The following is a 16159-nucleotide window of genomic DNA, read 5'->3' on the forward strand; positions in this document are numbered from 1 at the left end:
TACAACGAAGATTCTGCTTTACATAGTCAACAATAAAATGGACAAGTAGAGTTTTACAAATTGGGGAAAGACTAAAACCAAAGTGAAACCATGAATAATTATAATCATTGATTTATAATGGTTATCTGCTTAACTACAGACTTTAATTTCTTGAGGGTGGAAACAATCACATAAATCTTTGAATGTCTCATGTCTATAAAATATAACACCTGGCACACAGAAAGTTCTCAATAAATGTTTGTTGAATAAATGAACAAATGAGCAAACTGAAAAGCAAAACTGTGCATTCATTTATTTTGTTTTAAATGCCATACATTAAGCCAAAATGTATGTTGTAGTTTTGACATTAACTGAATAGTCAAATAAGTGAGTATGAACATACCACAGATCAGGATTTTGCAATCTGAGGCTCAGAGGCAGCAGGGAATGAACTTTGATATTGTATATTTAAGTGTTTAAGCATGCATGTGAATTTTTCTAGGACAGGCTCTATAACTGTCATCACATTTTCATAAAGGTGTAGGACTACAAAAGGGTTAAAAATTCTAAAGATGCGTTATCAATTTTAAAAAATAAAAAATATAAGTAAATATTACATACAATTTTATGTTGTACTAGAAGTTTTAATCTCCCTTTGATGAATCAGAAAGGCTCCTGGATCTTATGGAGTACCAATGAGTCATTAATCATTCAGTAATTAATAAATTCTTTTTCAACCATGTTACTGTGGAATATGTGGGAGTTAATTATTATACTTTAAGAAATTAAAAGACACTAACTACATAATCATTAATAGGCAACCAATATTACTCAGGCAAAACAAAAATATTCAAACGATTATGCTACATAACATTAATGCATAAATGGCAAGTCATTCGCATAAGTGAAAATAGTATTTTTACAGAGCCAAAATTAGCAATCCAGAGTTAGCTGGAATGTTTAACAGAACAGGAAAAGAAAAAATCCTAGGGCTCTATATCCTATCACTCTATTCTAAGAACTAAAAGTAAGTGAAACAGATAGGAGCTCTTAGAAATCCAATGTTTTGGATACAATTTTAGTAATTTGATTATAATGCTCAGTAAGTAGCTAAAACAGGTGTCCTTTTTCTAAGAAACTGAATAGCATAAGTCTGCTTGTAGAAACACTGTAACATCCAAAACTGTTCAGTTTAACCAAGCTGCTTTTCTAATATTGAGAATTTTTGATGGGAGGAGGTGTGAAAATAGTTTAGCAACATAGAGCATTCCTGAGGAAAGCTAGGGAGCCACAGGTGATGTGCCACATTATGTGGCATGAAAAGGCTGAGACCTCTAGGGTCTCAAAGTTGGACAGAGAAGAAAATAAAAAAAGAAGTGAACAGTAAAAACTGATGCTATGAATACTCTGACTATTCTCTCCCTTCCTCTGGACTCAAATATTAGGAAGAATAAGCACAAACAGTGTTCTCTCTACTCTTCGCATTTGCTCAGAGTGAGCAGGCATTATGATATTAACCAAGCAAGCAGGACCACATACTATTAACAAGTCTGGATGGATATATTTTATGGCCTGCCTCTACTTACCTTATTTAGCAAGAACAGACAATAAGAACAGAGTAAAGGTGTCTCAAGTTTCAAACAAAAAATTAAGATACTCCTTAAAATCTGAGACAAAGCTAAAATTAAACTCCTTTATACATGTTATCTAAGAAAAATGCCCAATGTGATCTGTGCAGGGCAAAACACTGCACACGTAGCTCTACCTACCCAGCTCTTCAAAGCAAAAGTAACGGTGCGAGAGAAGCAGAAGTAACTGCTTTCAGAGAAGTAACTGCTTTCAGAGAAGTAACTGCTTTCAGAGAAGATAAACTTCTATAAAATCTCAAAATCCCAAGAATGTGGCAATAACCTTGTCTTCCTATATGAAAGAGGCCACATTATGTACCCCTGCTGAGTCATGATCAAAATCAATTTTGATGATACGATGATCTTTTAATATATGCTGTTTCCATAATCCTTGAGAAATTCTCAGTTTTCATGATGAATCTTATCACAGATGAATAAGAATGTGAGCATCGATAGTCCTTTTAAAAACAGGACTGACAGACTTCTGTAAGAATAAAAGCTACAACTCCTCGAAGACTGAAGATAAAGCTTGGGAAATAAAGCATTTGCTACAGAAATAAGATAGCAGTATGCTACAGGTCATGTATAATCATTATTACAGAGGATGAGAGGAAAGTCAAGAAAAATTTTAGTCAAGAAGGATGCTAAATTGCGCCAAATTGCTTCTACTGCATTGAATTTAACATTTATAAAATGAATTTTAATGAAAAATTCTAGCTAATGATATATAAGAGAATCAACTTTTTTCCATCTATCTAAATTTGAGTTGCATAAAGGTAATTTTCCTACACATAACTATTATGTACATTAAGATGTAATATTTAGGTTGTGGCCCTGTATTTGTGAAATAATGTTGCTTTATATAGTACAAAAAAGGCTCAGCTGTGGATTACTCCTGTACATTTATTTTAGTACTTCTCAGTGGTAATACTAATGAAGTTGATTCTTTCCTGAACACGAAAATCAGTGCTATTTGTCTGACTCTCCTGCAGCATGTTGAAGGATAAATTCTATCAACAGAAAAAAATGTAAGTGTAACTAAAATTATAAGACAGATAGTTTTAAAATGTTACCATCTTGGTAGTAGTAAAGATATTTTGCTGTATCTTCAGACAAATTTTAGAGTTTTAATGAATATATTCAGAAAAAATTGATGACATTCATTTTAATTTAGTATCTCAGAAGAAACAGAGAAACACATTATCTTTAAAATAAAAGTTGGCTTATTACTACTCATGAATGTTTTTATTAAAGGACTGGATCTAACTATAAATATATCTAAGAGATACAGGATACATAGAATATATAATAAATACTACAGTTTCCCAATGCTTTCATTATATACACGATTTAATAACATTGTCAGAAGAAAATGATTATGCTATCTAATAACAAACTAAAATTGAGTCATCATAGCTGTTTTAAAAACAGCTATAATTTTATTCTGTAATACTTTCATTTCATGATATTTTTGAAAATAATGTATTTGCTGATTAATTTACTAAAAACTTTCAATGATAAGCATTTGAACCATACCAAGTGCAAAAAGTTTTAAAATTATATCTTCTACCAAGTTAGATGAACATTATTACCAGTATTGTAGCTTATTCCTAAATTTGGCAGGCCTATTAAAGCTAGCCAGATAACACTGGCAACTGGAAGAAGACTGCAGTGATTACACTCTACAGGGAATTCACAGAATGGGCAATGTAAAATTCAGGGGAAAAAAATTCGATGATGAGAAGAAACTACTAAGGTGAAAGTATGCATATGTATGTTGAATGGCATGATGGGGTGTGGAAAGCAGACTGCAAAACAGTAAAGTTGAATGAAAATATTTGAGAAATTCAAACAAAATTTCTCTGCTTCAACCTTAACGTTTAATTCTTCCCCTCCTACTGAAACAACAGAAATCAGGGTTTTCAATAAAACATCCTTTTGCGGTCTTCAGACTTAGCTACCACCTATTTCAAACTTCTCATCTCTAGATTCAACAGTCTTCACATAGCCACTTGCACATAAACTAAGTCTTTACACATTATCAAAATATTCTGTCAACTATACTCCAACAAAAGTTAAAAATAAATAAATAAAAAAACTGAAGCAAATATGGTAAAATCTGCCCAGTAAATATAATATAGGGGTCATTTAATTATTTTCTGTATGTTTGATATATTTCATAATGTAAAAAAAATCAAATAATGCTCAAAATAAAATTTTAAAACACACTAAAAAAAAATGCTGACCGCATGAAAATGAGACTTTTCCCCCCCATCCACCCCACCAAAGAGTAAACTTAGAGCTCATGCCACAATAAAATTTGCATATGTATAATTTAATAAATTAAATCTTTTAAAAATATTAACTCACTGAGAACATCTTTGTGTTCCCAGCATGAGCCACAGCAGCTGGCAGGCATACAGTCGATAAAGACAATATTTCATCAACACCACCACTGTTTCACATTTTTAACATCTTTACAATATGGTTATATCTTACAATTGACAGTGAAGCATAGCTTTTCTTAATGATACATAAAATAATGATGCCTCTTACAAATGTTGCTGTTTCAAATTAGACTAAACAGAGCAATAAATGTTAAATTTCGTTGAACTAAATTAAACCAAGGTGAAAGTGCCTGTCTGTTAACTACATTAACTCTCAGAAAGCTGAAATCCACGTTTTTTTGATTCATTCTTTTACATGTTAGTCTGTTTAAAAGCTTACATTTTTATATAGAATAGGTTATATCTCCTTAATTATCTTTAAAAACAACCCAAGTACTATGCCTTTTGACTGGGATGTTTAATCCTTTTACATTTAAAGTAACTACTGATAGGGAAGAACTTACTCTTGCCATTTTGTTCTTTTCTGTCTGTCTTGTAGCTCTTTTGTCCCTTGTTTTCTCTCTTATGGTCTTCCTTTGTGTTTCACTGATTTTTTTTGTCGTGACCTACTCTGATTCCTTTCTCATTTTCTTTTGCGTATCTTCCATAAGTATTTTCTTTTTGGTTACCACAAAATTTACATAAAACACCTTACAGTTATAACTATCTTAAACTGATAAAAAATAAATTTCTATCATATACAAAAGCTCTACACTTTTAGTCCCCTCCCCCAACACATACTTTATGTTACCTAGTCACAATTTACATCTTTTTATGTTGTAACCACTAACACATGTTTACAGGTAGCTCTTTTTTATACATTTGTCTTTTAACTTCTATGCAAGAATTAAAATGATTTACATAACAGCATTACATATTCTGTACGTGTCTATATATTTACCTTTTCTAGCTTATTCTATACTTTCATAGGCTATTTTATACTTTCATATGCTGTCATGTTGCTGCTTAGCATTCTTTTCTTCATTTATTCTCTACAACTTATAGACTATACTTATTTTATAAGTAAAAATGGCCAAAAAATTTGCATCAGTATTGTTTGACAATTATAAATCACAATTAAGTTTCTAAGACTTAGAGTACTGAAGGAGCTGTGTTCCTGAACCAATAAAACAGTTCCAGTCCATTAAAATCTTGACCAATTTTAATAATACCTACCCGTTCCTTTGCTCAGATATGGAGGCTTAAAGAACTTCACAACACCATAGACATTGACAATCATGCCACTCTTAAGTTGATTCAGGGGTGTATATACATAATGTGTGGCTGGAACCTAAAGAAAGACAGTGAATATAAGTATTAAGATTTTAGAATCATGTTATGATCAAATTTGTAAGTTAGCAAACTGATCTGCATTTTTTCCTTCTAAGTGTCTAAAAAGAGACTGTAGCCTGAAAAAAGGAGAAATGCACAGCTTATAAAGGTTGCTATATAAACCATCTAGTTTTTCATATAAATAACTTTGATTATAAATGGTGTAATTTGTACACAGCTCTAAAAAATGCAGTTTAAGAGACTTTTGTTCTGGTTTTTAACCTTAACTAATATCACTTCAAAACTTGTGGCATATATTTATTTTTTTTCCTATACTGCTATGAAGATTTTAATAAGGCCTAAATAAAGCCAGATTTTGATTATAAATGATATAAAGACATTAAACATGGTAATAAAAGAAAAAAATTTTTCTGAAATAACTATACAGAAGTTTGGAAAGAAAAGGGGAAGTGATTTCACAAGAACGTCTGATGTTAGTCAAACAATCCTGAAAAGGGTTCAGACATCTGGCCCCATCACCCACCCACTTCACTCCCAGCTGGAAATAAGGTTACCTATCACACTAAGAGTTAAAATTTTAAAAATCAAATCAAAATGAATTGTTTTTTTCAAGGAAGCTGATCCCTCAGGTCAAACACAAGGGCAGGGCTTGCTTAGAAATCTCATCAAACCATGATATTAAAAAAAAGGAATGAAAGAAAAACAATGGTCAGCATATGGGACAGAATAGAGACAATAGGTACTCAGCTGACAAACTAACTGGATCCAATATATTATCTTAACAAATATCTCCCTAATGTGGAGATGAATGGGAAGGCCAGCACAGCTCAATGACCCTAACCATTATGGTTTTCCAAGTAATGTACTTGTTAATTCACAACCAGCAATCAACATCTTGATTGTAATTTGGCTCTCAATGTAAATAAGCCAGTATGTGTGTGCAGAGCAGCTACGTTATATTCTAATAGTTCAGAATACCTGAGCTTCCTGAAAAACCATTTTTGCCAAGTTCAGAGGCTCTCTCATTTACTTCTGCCTTACCACAAGTGCATGGATGTATCAAATATTTGAAGCTGACCTATCTATAACAATTTTGAAAAACACTAATATCAGAGTTAATTCATATTTTTTAAAAAGTACATCAATACTTTTATTGGTTACAGTTACCCTAAATAACAAATTTAAGTTATACAATTATGGTAGTATTCAGAATTTAAAACCTGTATCCCGTAGTCACTGTCAACTAGAAGCAAAGTCCTTGAACTCTGTCCAATAGAAACTAAAGGTAGAACATAAAATTTATTTTAAGGAGCCCATGGGTCGCAACTAAGGAGCCCATGTGCCACAACTAAGGAACCCGCCTGTGCAACTAAGGAGCCCATTTGCCATAACTAAACTTTATCAACATATTACCTTCTTTCCAGTTTCACTCAGCTACAAGTAGCTCACCTTTAAAAATGGGAACCTTCCCATTGCTATGAGATGACAAAATTTTATAAAATATTTAAAATATGATTTAAAAGAAAAAGCAAAATATATCAGAAGTATAATAAAATTCTTTACTTAAAATTACATAATTTGTCAAATCACAATTCAGCACATAACAATCTGTTTAAATATAAGCTGATGAAAAGCAAAAGAAATGAATTTGCCTAAGATTTAAAAGGAGTAAAAATCCCAGTGTCTTCACACAATAAAACATCTTTTCCATTTTAATTTTCTTGTGTACGTAACTTCTGCAAAATATCAGCAAATATTCCAGACAACAGATGAACCAGGTATTAATTACCAGGGAAATATATAACTCAAATGTAATATCATTATATATCAAAAAAGTAGAGATTATGTTTTCCCACTGTATTGATACTATTTCAAAATCAGTCTATAAAGTGGGTCAAATACATATATGTATGTGTGTGTGGGGTGTACATTTCTAAATTAAAATTAATACCATCTTACCAAAGACATTGATTCTGTAGAAAAATCTCTTACGGATTTAACATAAACCTGAAAAAAAAAGAGAGGACTTATTTGTATACAAACATGTCCAATGTGATTACAGACCTTTAATTGTAGTAAAACTACACACTTTATAATATTCCAGTTCACAGAATGGCATAAAGTTATAGCTTACAAATTAAGAGTCGCAGGTACAAAGTTGTCTAAGCTAAGCTTCAGTTTAATTCACCAATTTTAATATCACAGAACCACACCTGGCCCATAAAATGCCCTGTTCAGACAAAAAAATAAAACAAAACAGGCAGATGTTGGTCTGCAGGCACATAGCTTGACCCAACTCTACTTCTCCACCTGACAGCCTTGACCAAACAGGCAGTCTCCGAAAGTGTATGTGTGTTTGTGTGGGGAGGGGGCGGGGGGTGGTGAAGTGAGACGGAGAGGATGAAGACCTTCATAAAGAATGAAATAGGAGGAAATCAGTTTTACCTAAAAAGGGGCACCTGATCAATTTAAGATAAAATCAAGCAGACCATCAAAAGAGGATGACAGTATAACTGCAAAGAATATATTGATCAGGTTTAGAGTGTCTGCGAAGCTTTAAGAATTTCAGTAACAAATAACTATCTTTAAGGGATCCTTCTCTGCTACCTGGAATCATTCTAAATATAAAGCCAAGAAAAGGATTTTTATTTTTAAACTTAAAATATTTAATTACAATAATTCAGTCACACTAAATAGTTTATCTGCAGATACACAGAAATACTACTTCTATTCCATTACTTTAGCTCATTAAAACTACAATTAGAGACTAAAAAGTTGCATACTTACATAAACAGTTGATTTGAAGTCCTCAGATGCTTTCAAAAATAAGCGAAGTTTACCATCTCTGCTTGTAGATGAAGATGCTGACAAAATAACAAATCCGGCCACTGCAATGGTGTCCTATATAGAAAAAAATAATTTAAAAATCATCAAAATACCATAATTCTGAATGCCATATAGATTATTTTTATTACTATGTAAAAACAGGAATCATTTCTATAAAATGAAAAGCTGGTTAGCCTAAACTTGTTTAATGCTTTCTGAATATAAGATTGAGACTACCACCTCCTACAAAAGGGTATCAGCAATGTAGCCATAGATAAGTACAGTGCTCCTCTTAATGGACCAGGAAAACACTACCTAAATCACTTAGAAATTTTTATTTATCTATTAGGGCTTCAAACATCAATGTTCATCTCAATTTATGTGAATAAGTGTGCATGAATAAACACAACGAAGAGACAGTAATGAGCCAACAGTATTAAGAATGGAAATTAAATGAAACTAAATCTCTGAGAGACTACATTGAGAAAGACATGTCATTATTGCAAAAACTCCATATTGTTATAAAACTAACATGAGCATAAAGATCCAGGGTATGAGACATAAATAGGACATTTCCATTTACATACTAATAAGAACAAAGATACTTTCTTTCCACGAAGGTTTATAATAGTAAGAAGAAGCCAATCTCCATTTATTCCTGCCTCTCTCATTCTTTAGTTAAATCTCTTTTCTTATTTTCCAAATACTGGAACATCCACACTTAGTGAGTCTTGTCTTGCTGTATTTTATATACACACACACACACACACACGCACACACGCGTGTACACACAAACACACACACACATATTATTATCTTACTCCTCTAATTTTAACACTAAAACCTTAAGATAAACAGAAATTCCTGGGCCTTAGGCAGCTTCCTTCAATAATCTTAATTTCTACCAAATGGAACTCTTCTGCATTACTGATTTTTATTTTGCACATATGAGTGTGGTGTCAACCCCCAGGAGTCTCTATTTAGGTCCATTAATTAGGCTGTAAGCACCTTGAAGACAAGGGTCATGTCTTATTCTGCTTTGTATTTACAGGGCTTGGCACAAAGTAGGCCCTCCATAAACTATCTGTGAATCAAAGGAAGGATCATAAATGGCCTTTCTAAAATCTCTGGCCCTATCCAGATATTTTAGCTCTGCAAATTTCTGCATTTTATTTTCTTCAGGTGAGACTGCAAACATAATTGTGTCTGTGCTGTTAATGCTAATTAAACACAATGCTTCACAGTTAAGTGGGAGAAAATTTTCCTTCCCACTGAAGATTTTCTATGTTTGTACCATGGTTTAGGCAGTTTTAAAGGGGAATAAAATAAAGAGCAAGAGTGCTTCTGGAATAAATTACTATTATAACTGAAAAATATGCAGTTTTTCCAATTTACCTTTGAACAGTATATTCTGATTTAAATGAAAACTTAAGATTTCAGTCAAAGATGTAAAGTTGTTTAATCAAGCTAACACAGGAGAATAAACAGAAGTAGGGAAATCATTGGTCAGTTCTAAATTCTCTTCAAAATACAAAAAATAACATATCTCATTTTATTTTTTATTTTACTTTAAAATGTCTTAAACATAAATATATGGAAAGATATACACTAAATGAAAGTGTTAGGGGAAGAAATGCATATTTTTCAATTTTTCTGTATAAACCAAACTTAAAGAATAAAAGTATTTCTTTTATGATGGAGAAAACATTTTTAAATAAAGAGAATAAATCATTAAAAGCAAGATATCAGTATTCATAACAAAAATTTTTCAAAAGTCTATTCTAACATTAGCAACAAAACTCAGTAAAAGGTTACAACTTTTCCTCTAGCATACAATCGACAAAATGGAAATAAGAACCAAAAATACTTTTAAAGAACCTACATGCCCGTTGACAGACGAATGGATAAAGAAGATGTGGTACATATATACAATGGAATATTAGCCATAAAAAGGAAATTGGGTCATTTGTAGAGATGTGGATGGATCTAGAGACTGTCCTACGGAGTGAAGTAAGTCAGAAAGAGAAAAACAAATATCGTATATTAACACATATATGTGGAACCTAGAAAAATGGTACAGATGAACCAGTTTGTAGGGCAGAAATAGAGACACAGATGTAGAGAACAAACGTATGGACACCAAGGGGGGAAAGTGGCAGCGGGGGGCAGTGGTGGTGTGATGAATTCGGAGATTGGGATTGACATATAGACACTAATATGTATAAAATACATAACTAATAAGAACCTGCTGTATAAAAAAAAAATAAAATTCAAAACTTCAAAAAAATAGTTATTAAAAAAATTTTAAGCTACAAATTAAACCTAAAAAAAATAAATGTTCAATTTATTAAGTTTGTTTTATTTTTTTAATTTAATTTTACTTTTAATTTTTATTGGAGTATGGTTGATTTACAATGTTAGTTACAGCGTTAGTTTCAGGTGTACAGCAAAGTGAATCAGTTATACATATACATGTATCCACTCTTTTTTAGATTCTTTCCCCATATATGCCATTACAGAGTACTGAGTAGAGTTCCCTGTGCTATATAGTAGGTCCTTATTAGTTATCTATTTTATATATAGTAGTGTGTATATTTCCATCCCAAACTCCCAATTTATCCCTCCCAAATTTATATTTATAAACATGAATTTATATTTAATTTACACATATAAATTGCACTGAAGGCCCTCAGTGATCTCATCCCAAGTTACTTTGCCTGCTTTATCTCCATATACTTCCATTCAATACAAAATAAATCAGATTCTCTTATATACCCAATGTTTTTCCACATATATTTTTTGCATTTTCTGAGTACCTATCTTTTAAAATCTGGGCTGTAAATGGTTCTTCCCTGGGAGGTTTATCTTAGCTTGTACCCCAAAGAAGGAAGAAGGAAAAATAATTCTTCCTTCCTCTGAACTCTCCTATGCCGCATTTTAATATTTTTCTTGTGTGTTATTTATAAACTTTCTTAATGTTTTTACTGCCCTGAAAACTCTGTAAGATCCTTGGGACTAAGAATGTCTTATCCATCTGAATATCCCACACAAGTGACTAGTGGAGGCTTCTGTTCATAATCAGTGGTCAACAAATATTTGTTGAATAAATTAATCAACACTGGTAGAAACTGAAATACAGATCTAAACAAAAGAGAAAAAAATAAATGGCTTAGGATTCATGTCCCATCAATTTATTAATCATAATGACTTTCAAATTAATTCAAATACACAGAGGATTAGAAACATAAATATATAATAGGCTGTTTTAGCTTGTATAAACACTCATTAGATTGAGTTGAAAATGAGATTTAACACACACTGTTCTAAGTTTCTGAGAAGAGCACAGCATACTGAAGCCATTCAAACAAGAATGGGAATTACACAGTTCAGTGGTGAGACTAAAGTATTCTGATATATCAGAGTAGGTGCCTATCTCAGTCTGCTGAAAACAGTATTAGAAAACCAGCTTGAGAAGCATAACCCTGCTGCTAAAAATGATAAGGTTTTAATTGCTATCTTTGCATCAAAGTTATAAAAGTGAAAACACATTTGAAATGAAATCTTTGAAATAACTCGGCATACTCAGATATCAGCAAAGCAGTCATTTCCCTTTTGTCACAGTGCCTTAGATAGATTAAGCCCTCATCATTAGACAATTTTCAGTGTAGCCAACAGGAATATTTCTACCGCAAACGAGTTGCAGAGAAAATGAGTGAAATCAATACGGGTCTTTTTAACGTAAGCGTTCTTTAAAAATGAACAATTGAAGGAAAAAAAATCAGACAACTTACTTGCATATAAACAACCATGGTTTTTACATGCTAATATCTCCCAATGAGGAACACAATCAGTGGTGAAATAGGAAGCAAACCAATAGGTAACAAAAATACACAAAACCAGTGTATTAATTTGCTTATTTTTAATGGATAACATACTAAAAATTCTCAAGTCATCACTGAGCAGGAAAAGGGCAAAGAAAATATGAAACAGTTGATAATCCAAAAAGAAAAACTTATCTGACTTTAACAGGCATTAAGTAATTTTTACTATACTGACCTTGCAAATACTGTTAGGTTATCACATCTTAAAACACTGTTAAAGAGTGAAAGGGTACAGGGAAAAACCAGGGACCTGATGTCATTGATAGTGCAGTGACTGACAGAAAATGTTTCTTTAGCATAATAAATGTATTTCATGTGTATTAGCACTTATTGGATCATGTAACACCAAGGACATAATTGGCATAAAAACCAAAATCTTTAAATGGTCTACAAATCATTTTATGATCTGATGCCCACCCAGCTCACCAGCCGCATTTCGTGTGACTCACTCTGGAACTCTGCCTTACTATAATTCCTTAGCATTCCAGGATCCTCACTCAGGGCCTCTGTATATGCTGTTCTCTCTTACTTATCTACTCTCCCCATACCCCTATGTTCATTCTTTCGGCTATTTTTCTCATTCTGCTACTCAATCTTCTTAGTACATATCATATCTGGATAAAATAATTAATTACATAATAGTTGTTTAATTCCACTCTTCTCCATTGAAAACTATTCCATGAAAGCAAGGTCCATAACTGTCTTATTCAGTTAAAATGTCTCTGACATGGAGCAGACAAAAAACATTCAACAAGTGTTTAGACAACTCAATGAATACCTAAATATATGAATATACACACACAAACACACAGACATTACATAAAATATACCTTCATTAAATCTTAACATAAACTATACAACTACTACAAAACTTACTTCATAGAATCTTAGCATTTTAGAATTGTGAAGGACCTTAGAGATCGCATAATCAAACACCTTCATCTTTCAGATAAGAAAATAAGGGCCAGAGAGAATAAATGAGCAGTTTAAGGTCACACACAGCTAATTAGTTGTAGACTAAGACAAGAACCCAGATCTCCTGACTTCTATGGTAGGTACTACTCTATCTCCTCTTTCAGAACTAAATCTTATAGGAATGGGAAAAAACGTATTAACAAATGTCTGTAACTTTGACAGTTTTGTAATAAGACCTTTTTTTAAACTTTTAAAATACTTTGGAAAAGTCTTTCCTATTTTGTATCTACATATTAATGTTAAAACTTTCTTTAAATGAAAGTTAAAACTGAAAAAAATGCCTCAGATGGAGGGAATTTCAATTAGACCATTTGTATTCCCACAAAATGTACCATTAATCTAGCAAAGCAAAGATGTTTTAGGATTGCTGTATTCAAATACAGAGCTAATCTTAAGGAAATAAGCGACAAAGAAGAAAGGTGTAAGAATCGAGCTATAAAAATTCATTCTTTTTTTTTTTTTACCCTGTGTATGTCCACATTTATTTTTTATTTAAAAAAATTTTTTTAACATCTTTATTAGAGTATAATTGCTTTACAATAGTGTGTTAGTTTCTGTTTTATAACAAAGTGAATCAGTTATACATATACATATGTTCCCATATCTCTTCCCTCTTGCATCTCCCTCCCTCCCACCCTCCCTATCCCACCCCTCTACGTGGTCACAAAGCACCCAGCTGATCTCCCTGTGCTATGCGGTTGCTTCCCACTAGCTGTTTTCCATTTGGTAGTGTATATATGTCCATGCCACTCTCTCACTTTGTCCCAGCTTACCCTTCCCACTCCCCGTATCCTCAAGTCCATTCTCTAGTCGGTCTGCATGTTTATTCCCGTCTTGCCCCTAGGTTCTTCGGACCTTTTTTCTCTTTCTTTTTTTACTTTTATTTATTTTAATTTTTTTTTAATTTAGATTCCATATATATGTGTTAGCATACGGTATTTGTTTTTCTCTTTCTGACTTACTTCACTTTGTATGACAGTCTCTAGGTCCATCCACCTCACAATAAAAATTCATTCTTTTATGCAAAAAGTTTTACCTTTGATTTGCAACAATCTTTAACCTTAATACTATAAACTCTAAAATAAATAGACTAATTAGACCTCCCAAATGATCAACATTCGTGATTTTAAATGCAGAAAGAATTTAAACTAAATTGTGACCTCAGTCTTCACACCATTATATTTTAAAAGGAGAAACCTTGACTTACCATTACCAACATCCTATTATCTGACAAGTACTAATTAGTTGTATGGTTCTATTCTATTTTAATGAATACCTATTTAAAATATATTTCAAAAGCAGAAGACACCTTTCATATCAGTTAGGAAAAACAATATCTAATATATCATACATGTTTTATAGATAAATGTACATGTTTTGCTAACTCATTATATTATAAACCTTTTATATTATTTTTCAGGTAAGAATTTAATAAATACAAGAATGTTAAGGAAGGATAAAGATAAAAACATATTAAAAATATAAGCAAACAGATCCCTAATATTCAATACCATGTATTTATTTTTAAAACACTTCTCTAAGACGTCCAAGATACGTTGTGAAATAAAGCAATTTACAAAACATGGATTGTATGATGTCATTTGGTAGAAAATGTACATATATGTTTATATGTATATAAAGATACATACATACATATGTAAGTATACATATATACACACATATATAAAAGCTGGAAGGATACCAAAAAAAGAAAAAGACATAGCAGTGGTTTTATCTAATAATGGGAGTAGGTAATGAGAGTGGGTTCAGAGGGAGTGGGGCAGCTTTTGCTTTTCTGGTTATGCCCTTCCATGCTGCTTAAATGCTTTTAAAACCATGGCCACATAAGAAGAACAAAATCTTCTAAGGCAAACATTTCCAAGACCTAATTCAAGTCCACAATATCTCCTTAAGGCAGGACAAAAATACAGTCGTGGAGACAGAGCAGCTTCTGTACTTACTACAAGGTTAGCTTTAGAATAACTGTACTACTGACCATCAGGACAGAGGGTTACTAATGGCTCAAACGATAAACGTATATGGAAGCACTTTGCAATCTGTAAAGTTCCATACAAATATAATACGATATTCTCAATAAAAGATTAGTAATATAATATATAAAAGATTAGTACCATATTTTAGTAAAAGATTCCAAAAACCTGATTAAGCATTAGAAGCTAGCTTTAATAGATGTTTGAAAAATAAACAAATGTGTTTTGTTGCCTAAACTTAAGCAAACTCTAACAGCCTCTTAAGTATGGCCTTTGCTATTGAACTATGTAAAATAAAGGACAGAAAAAGGAACAGAAAAGTAAGTTCTTTAATCTCCTTACATCACTAGAAATTAGAATTTACGATCTCTTTATATCATTTCACTTCAAAACATCCAAACATGCCAGCCAGAAGAGCTCTTTAATTATGAACCCCTCCAAAAACAAACACACACATTCATATGCACACACAGATACACAGTCAGAGATACCCAGGACTAATGAGGAGGAAGGAAGTATAAGATAAACAGAGATCCATGCACTAAGGTAAAAAAAAAATTAATATATGCATAATAAATGTAATACACACAAACCTCTCTAATAGCAACTCTACCTAGAACATTTCCTCCAAAGATTCTTTTGTATTGTCTTTGTAAAATGTTTCAAAAAATTCTTTAAGAAGATTAAAACATTACATTCATATCAGCACTTGACTCTCATGAACATAAAACTTTTCTAAAAATAATACAGGAAGATTTTTGTAAGATACGAAATTCTAATATCAGATCATTATTATTTCTGTGGAGTTCCATATTAACTCAACTATATACTGCGATAGAATCATGAAATTGGGCCTTTAAAAAGCAGTTCTTGATGATCATATGTTCATGGATCTCTTTGAGAATGAGGTAAGAGTTACAGACGGCCTCCTCAGAGGGGAAAAAAAATACATAAATACATTTACATACACTTTTAGTTGATTGAAGAACGCTTTTTGGCTACCTACACCCTGTTGGGGATTCACTGGAGACCCGAGCACCCTAGGGTCTCATCTTCATCTATAAACTATAGGCCCTTTCATAAAAATGAAGCAGGCTTTAGTTTTATTGTCAGTTGACTCTTAAAACAGGATGCTAAAACCTCTTCCTGATCATGCATTAAAATCAACTTTTCTCCCCTGAAGGAAACTGAAGCACAGA

The 16159-nt window shown here is 32.2% G+C and overlaps 1 protein-coding gene across 3 annotated transcripts in view; it reads right to left on the reverse strand.

Annotated features, from left to right (window-relative positions):
* POT1 (protection of telomeres 1) overlaps positions 1–16159 on the reverse strand; it is a 79163-nt gene that overhangs the window by 52531 nt on the left and 10473 nt on the right. For all 3 annotated transcript variants that reach the window (XM_067746896.1, XM_067746894.1, XM_067746897.1), the window contains 3 exons: positions 8075–8188; positions 7247–7294; positions 5171–5285 (listed from right to left, as the gene is read on the reverse strand). In XM_067746896.1, the coding sequence (XP_067602997.1) occupies positions 5171–5285; positions 7247–7294; positions 8075–8188 (277 nt within the window). The remainder of the gene's footprint in view (positions 1–5170; positions 5286–7246; positions 7295–8074; positions 8189–16159) is intronic.

This window comes from Pseudorca crassidens, chromosome 8 (genome assembly GCF_039906515.1).
Source record: "Pseudorca crassidens isolate mPseCra1 chromosome 8, mPseCra1.hap1, whole genome shotgun sequence".
Taxonomy (NCBI): Eukaryota; Metazoa; Chordata; class Mammalia; order Artiodactyla; family Delphinidae; genus Pseudorca; species Pseudorca crassidens.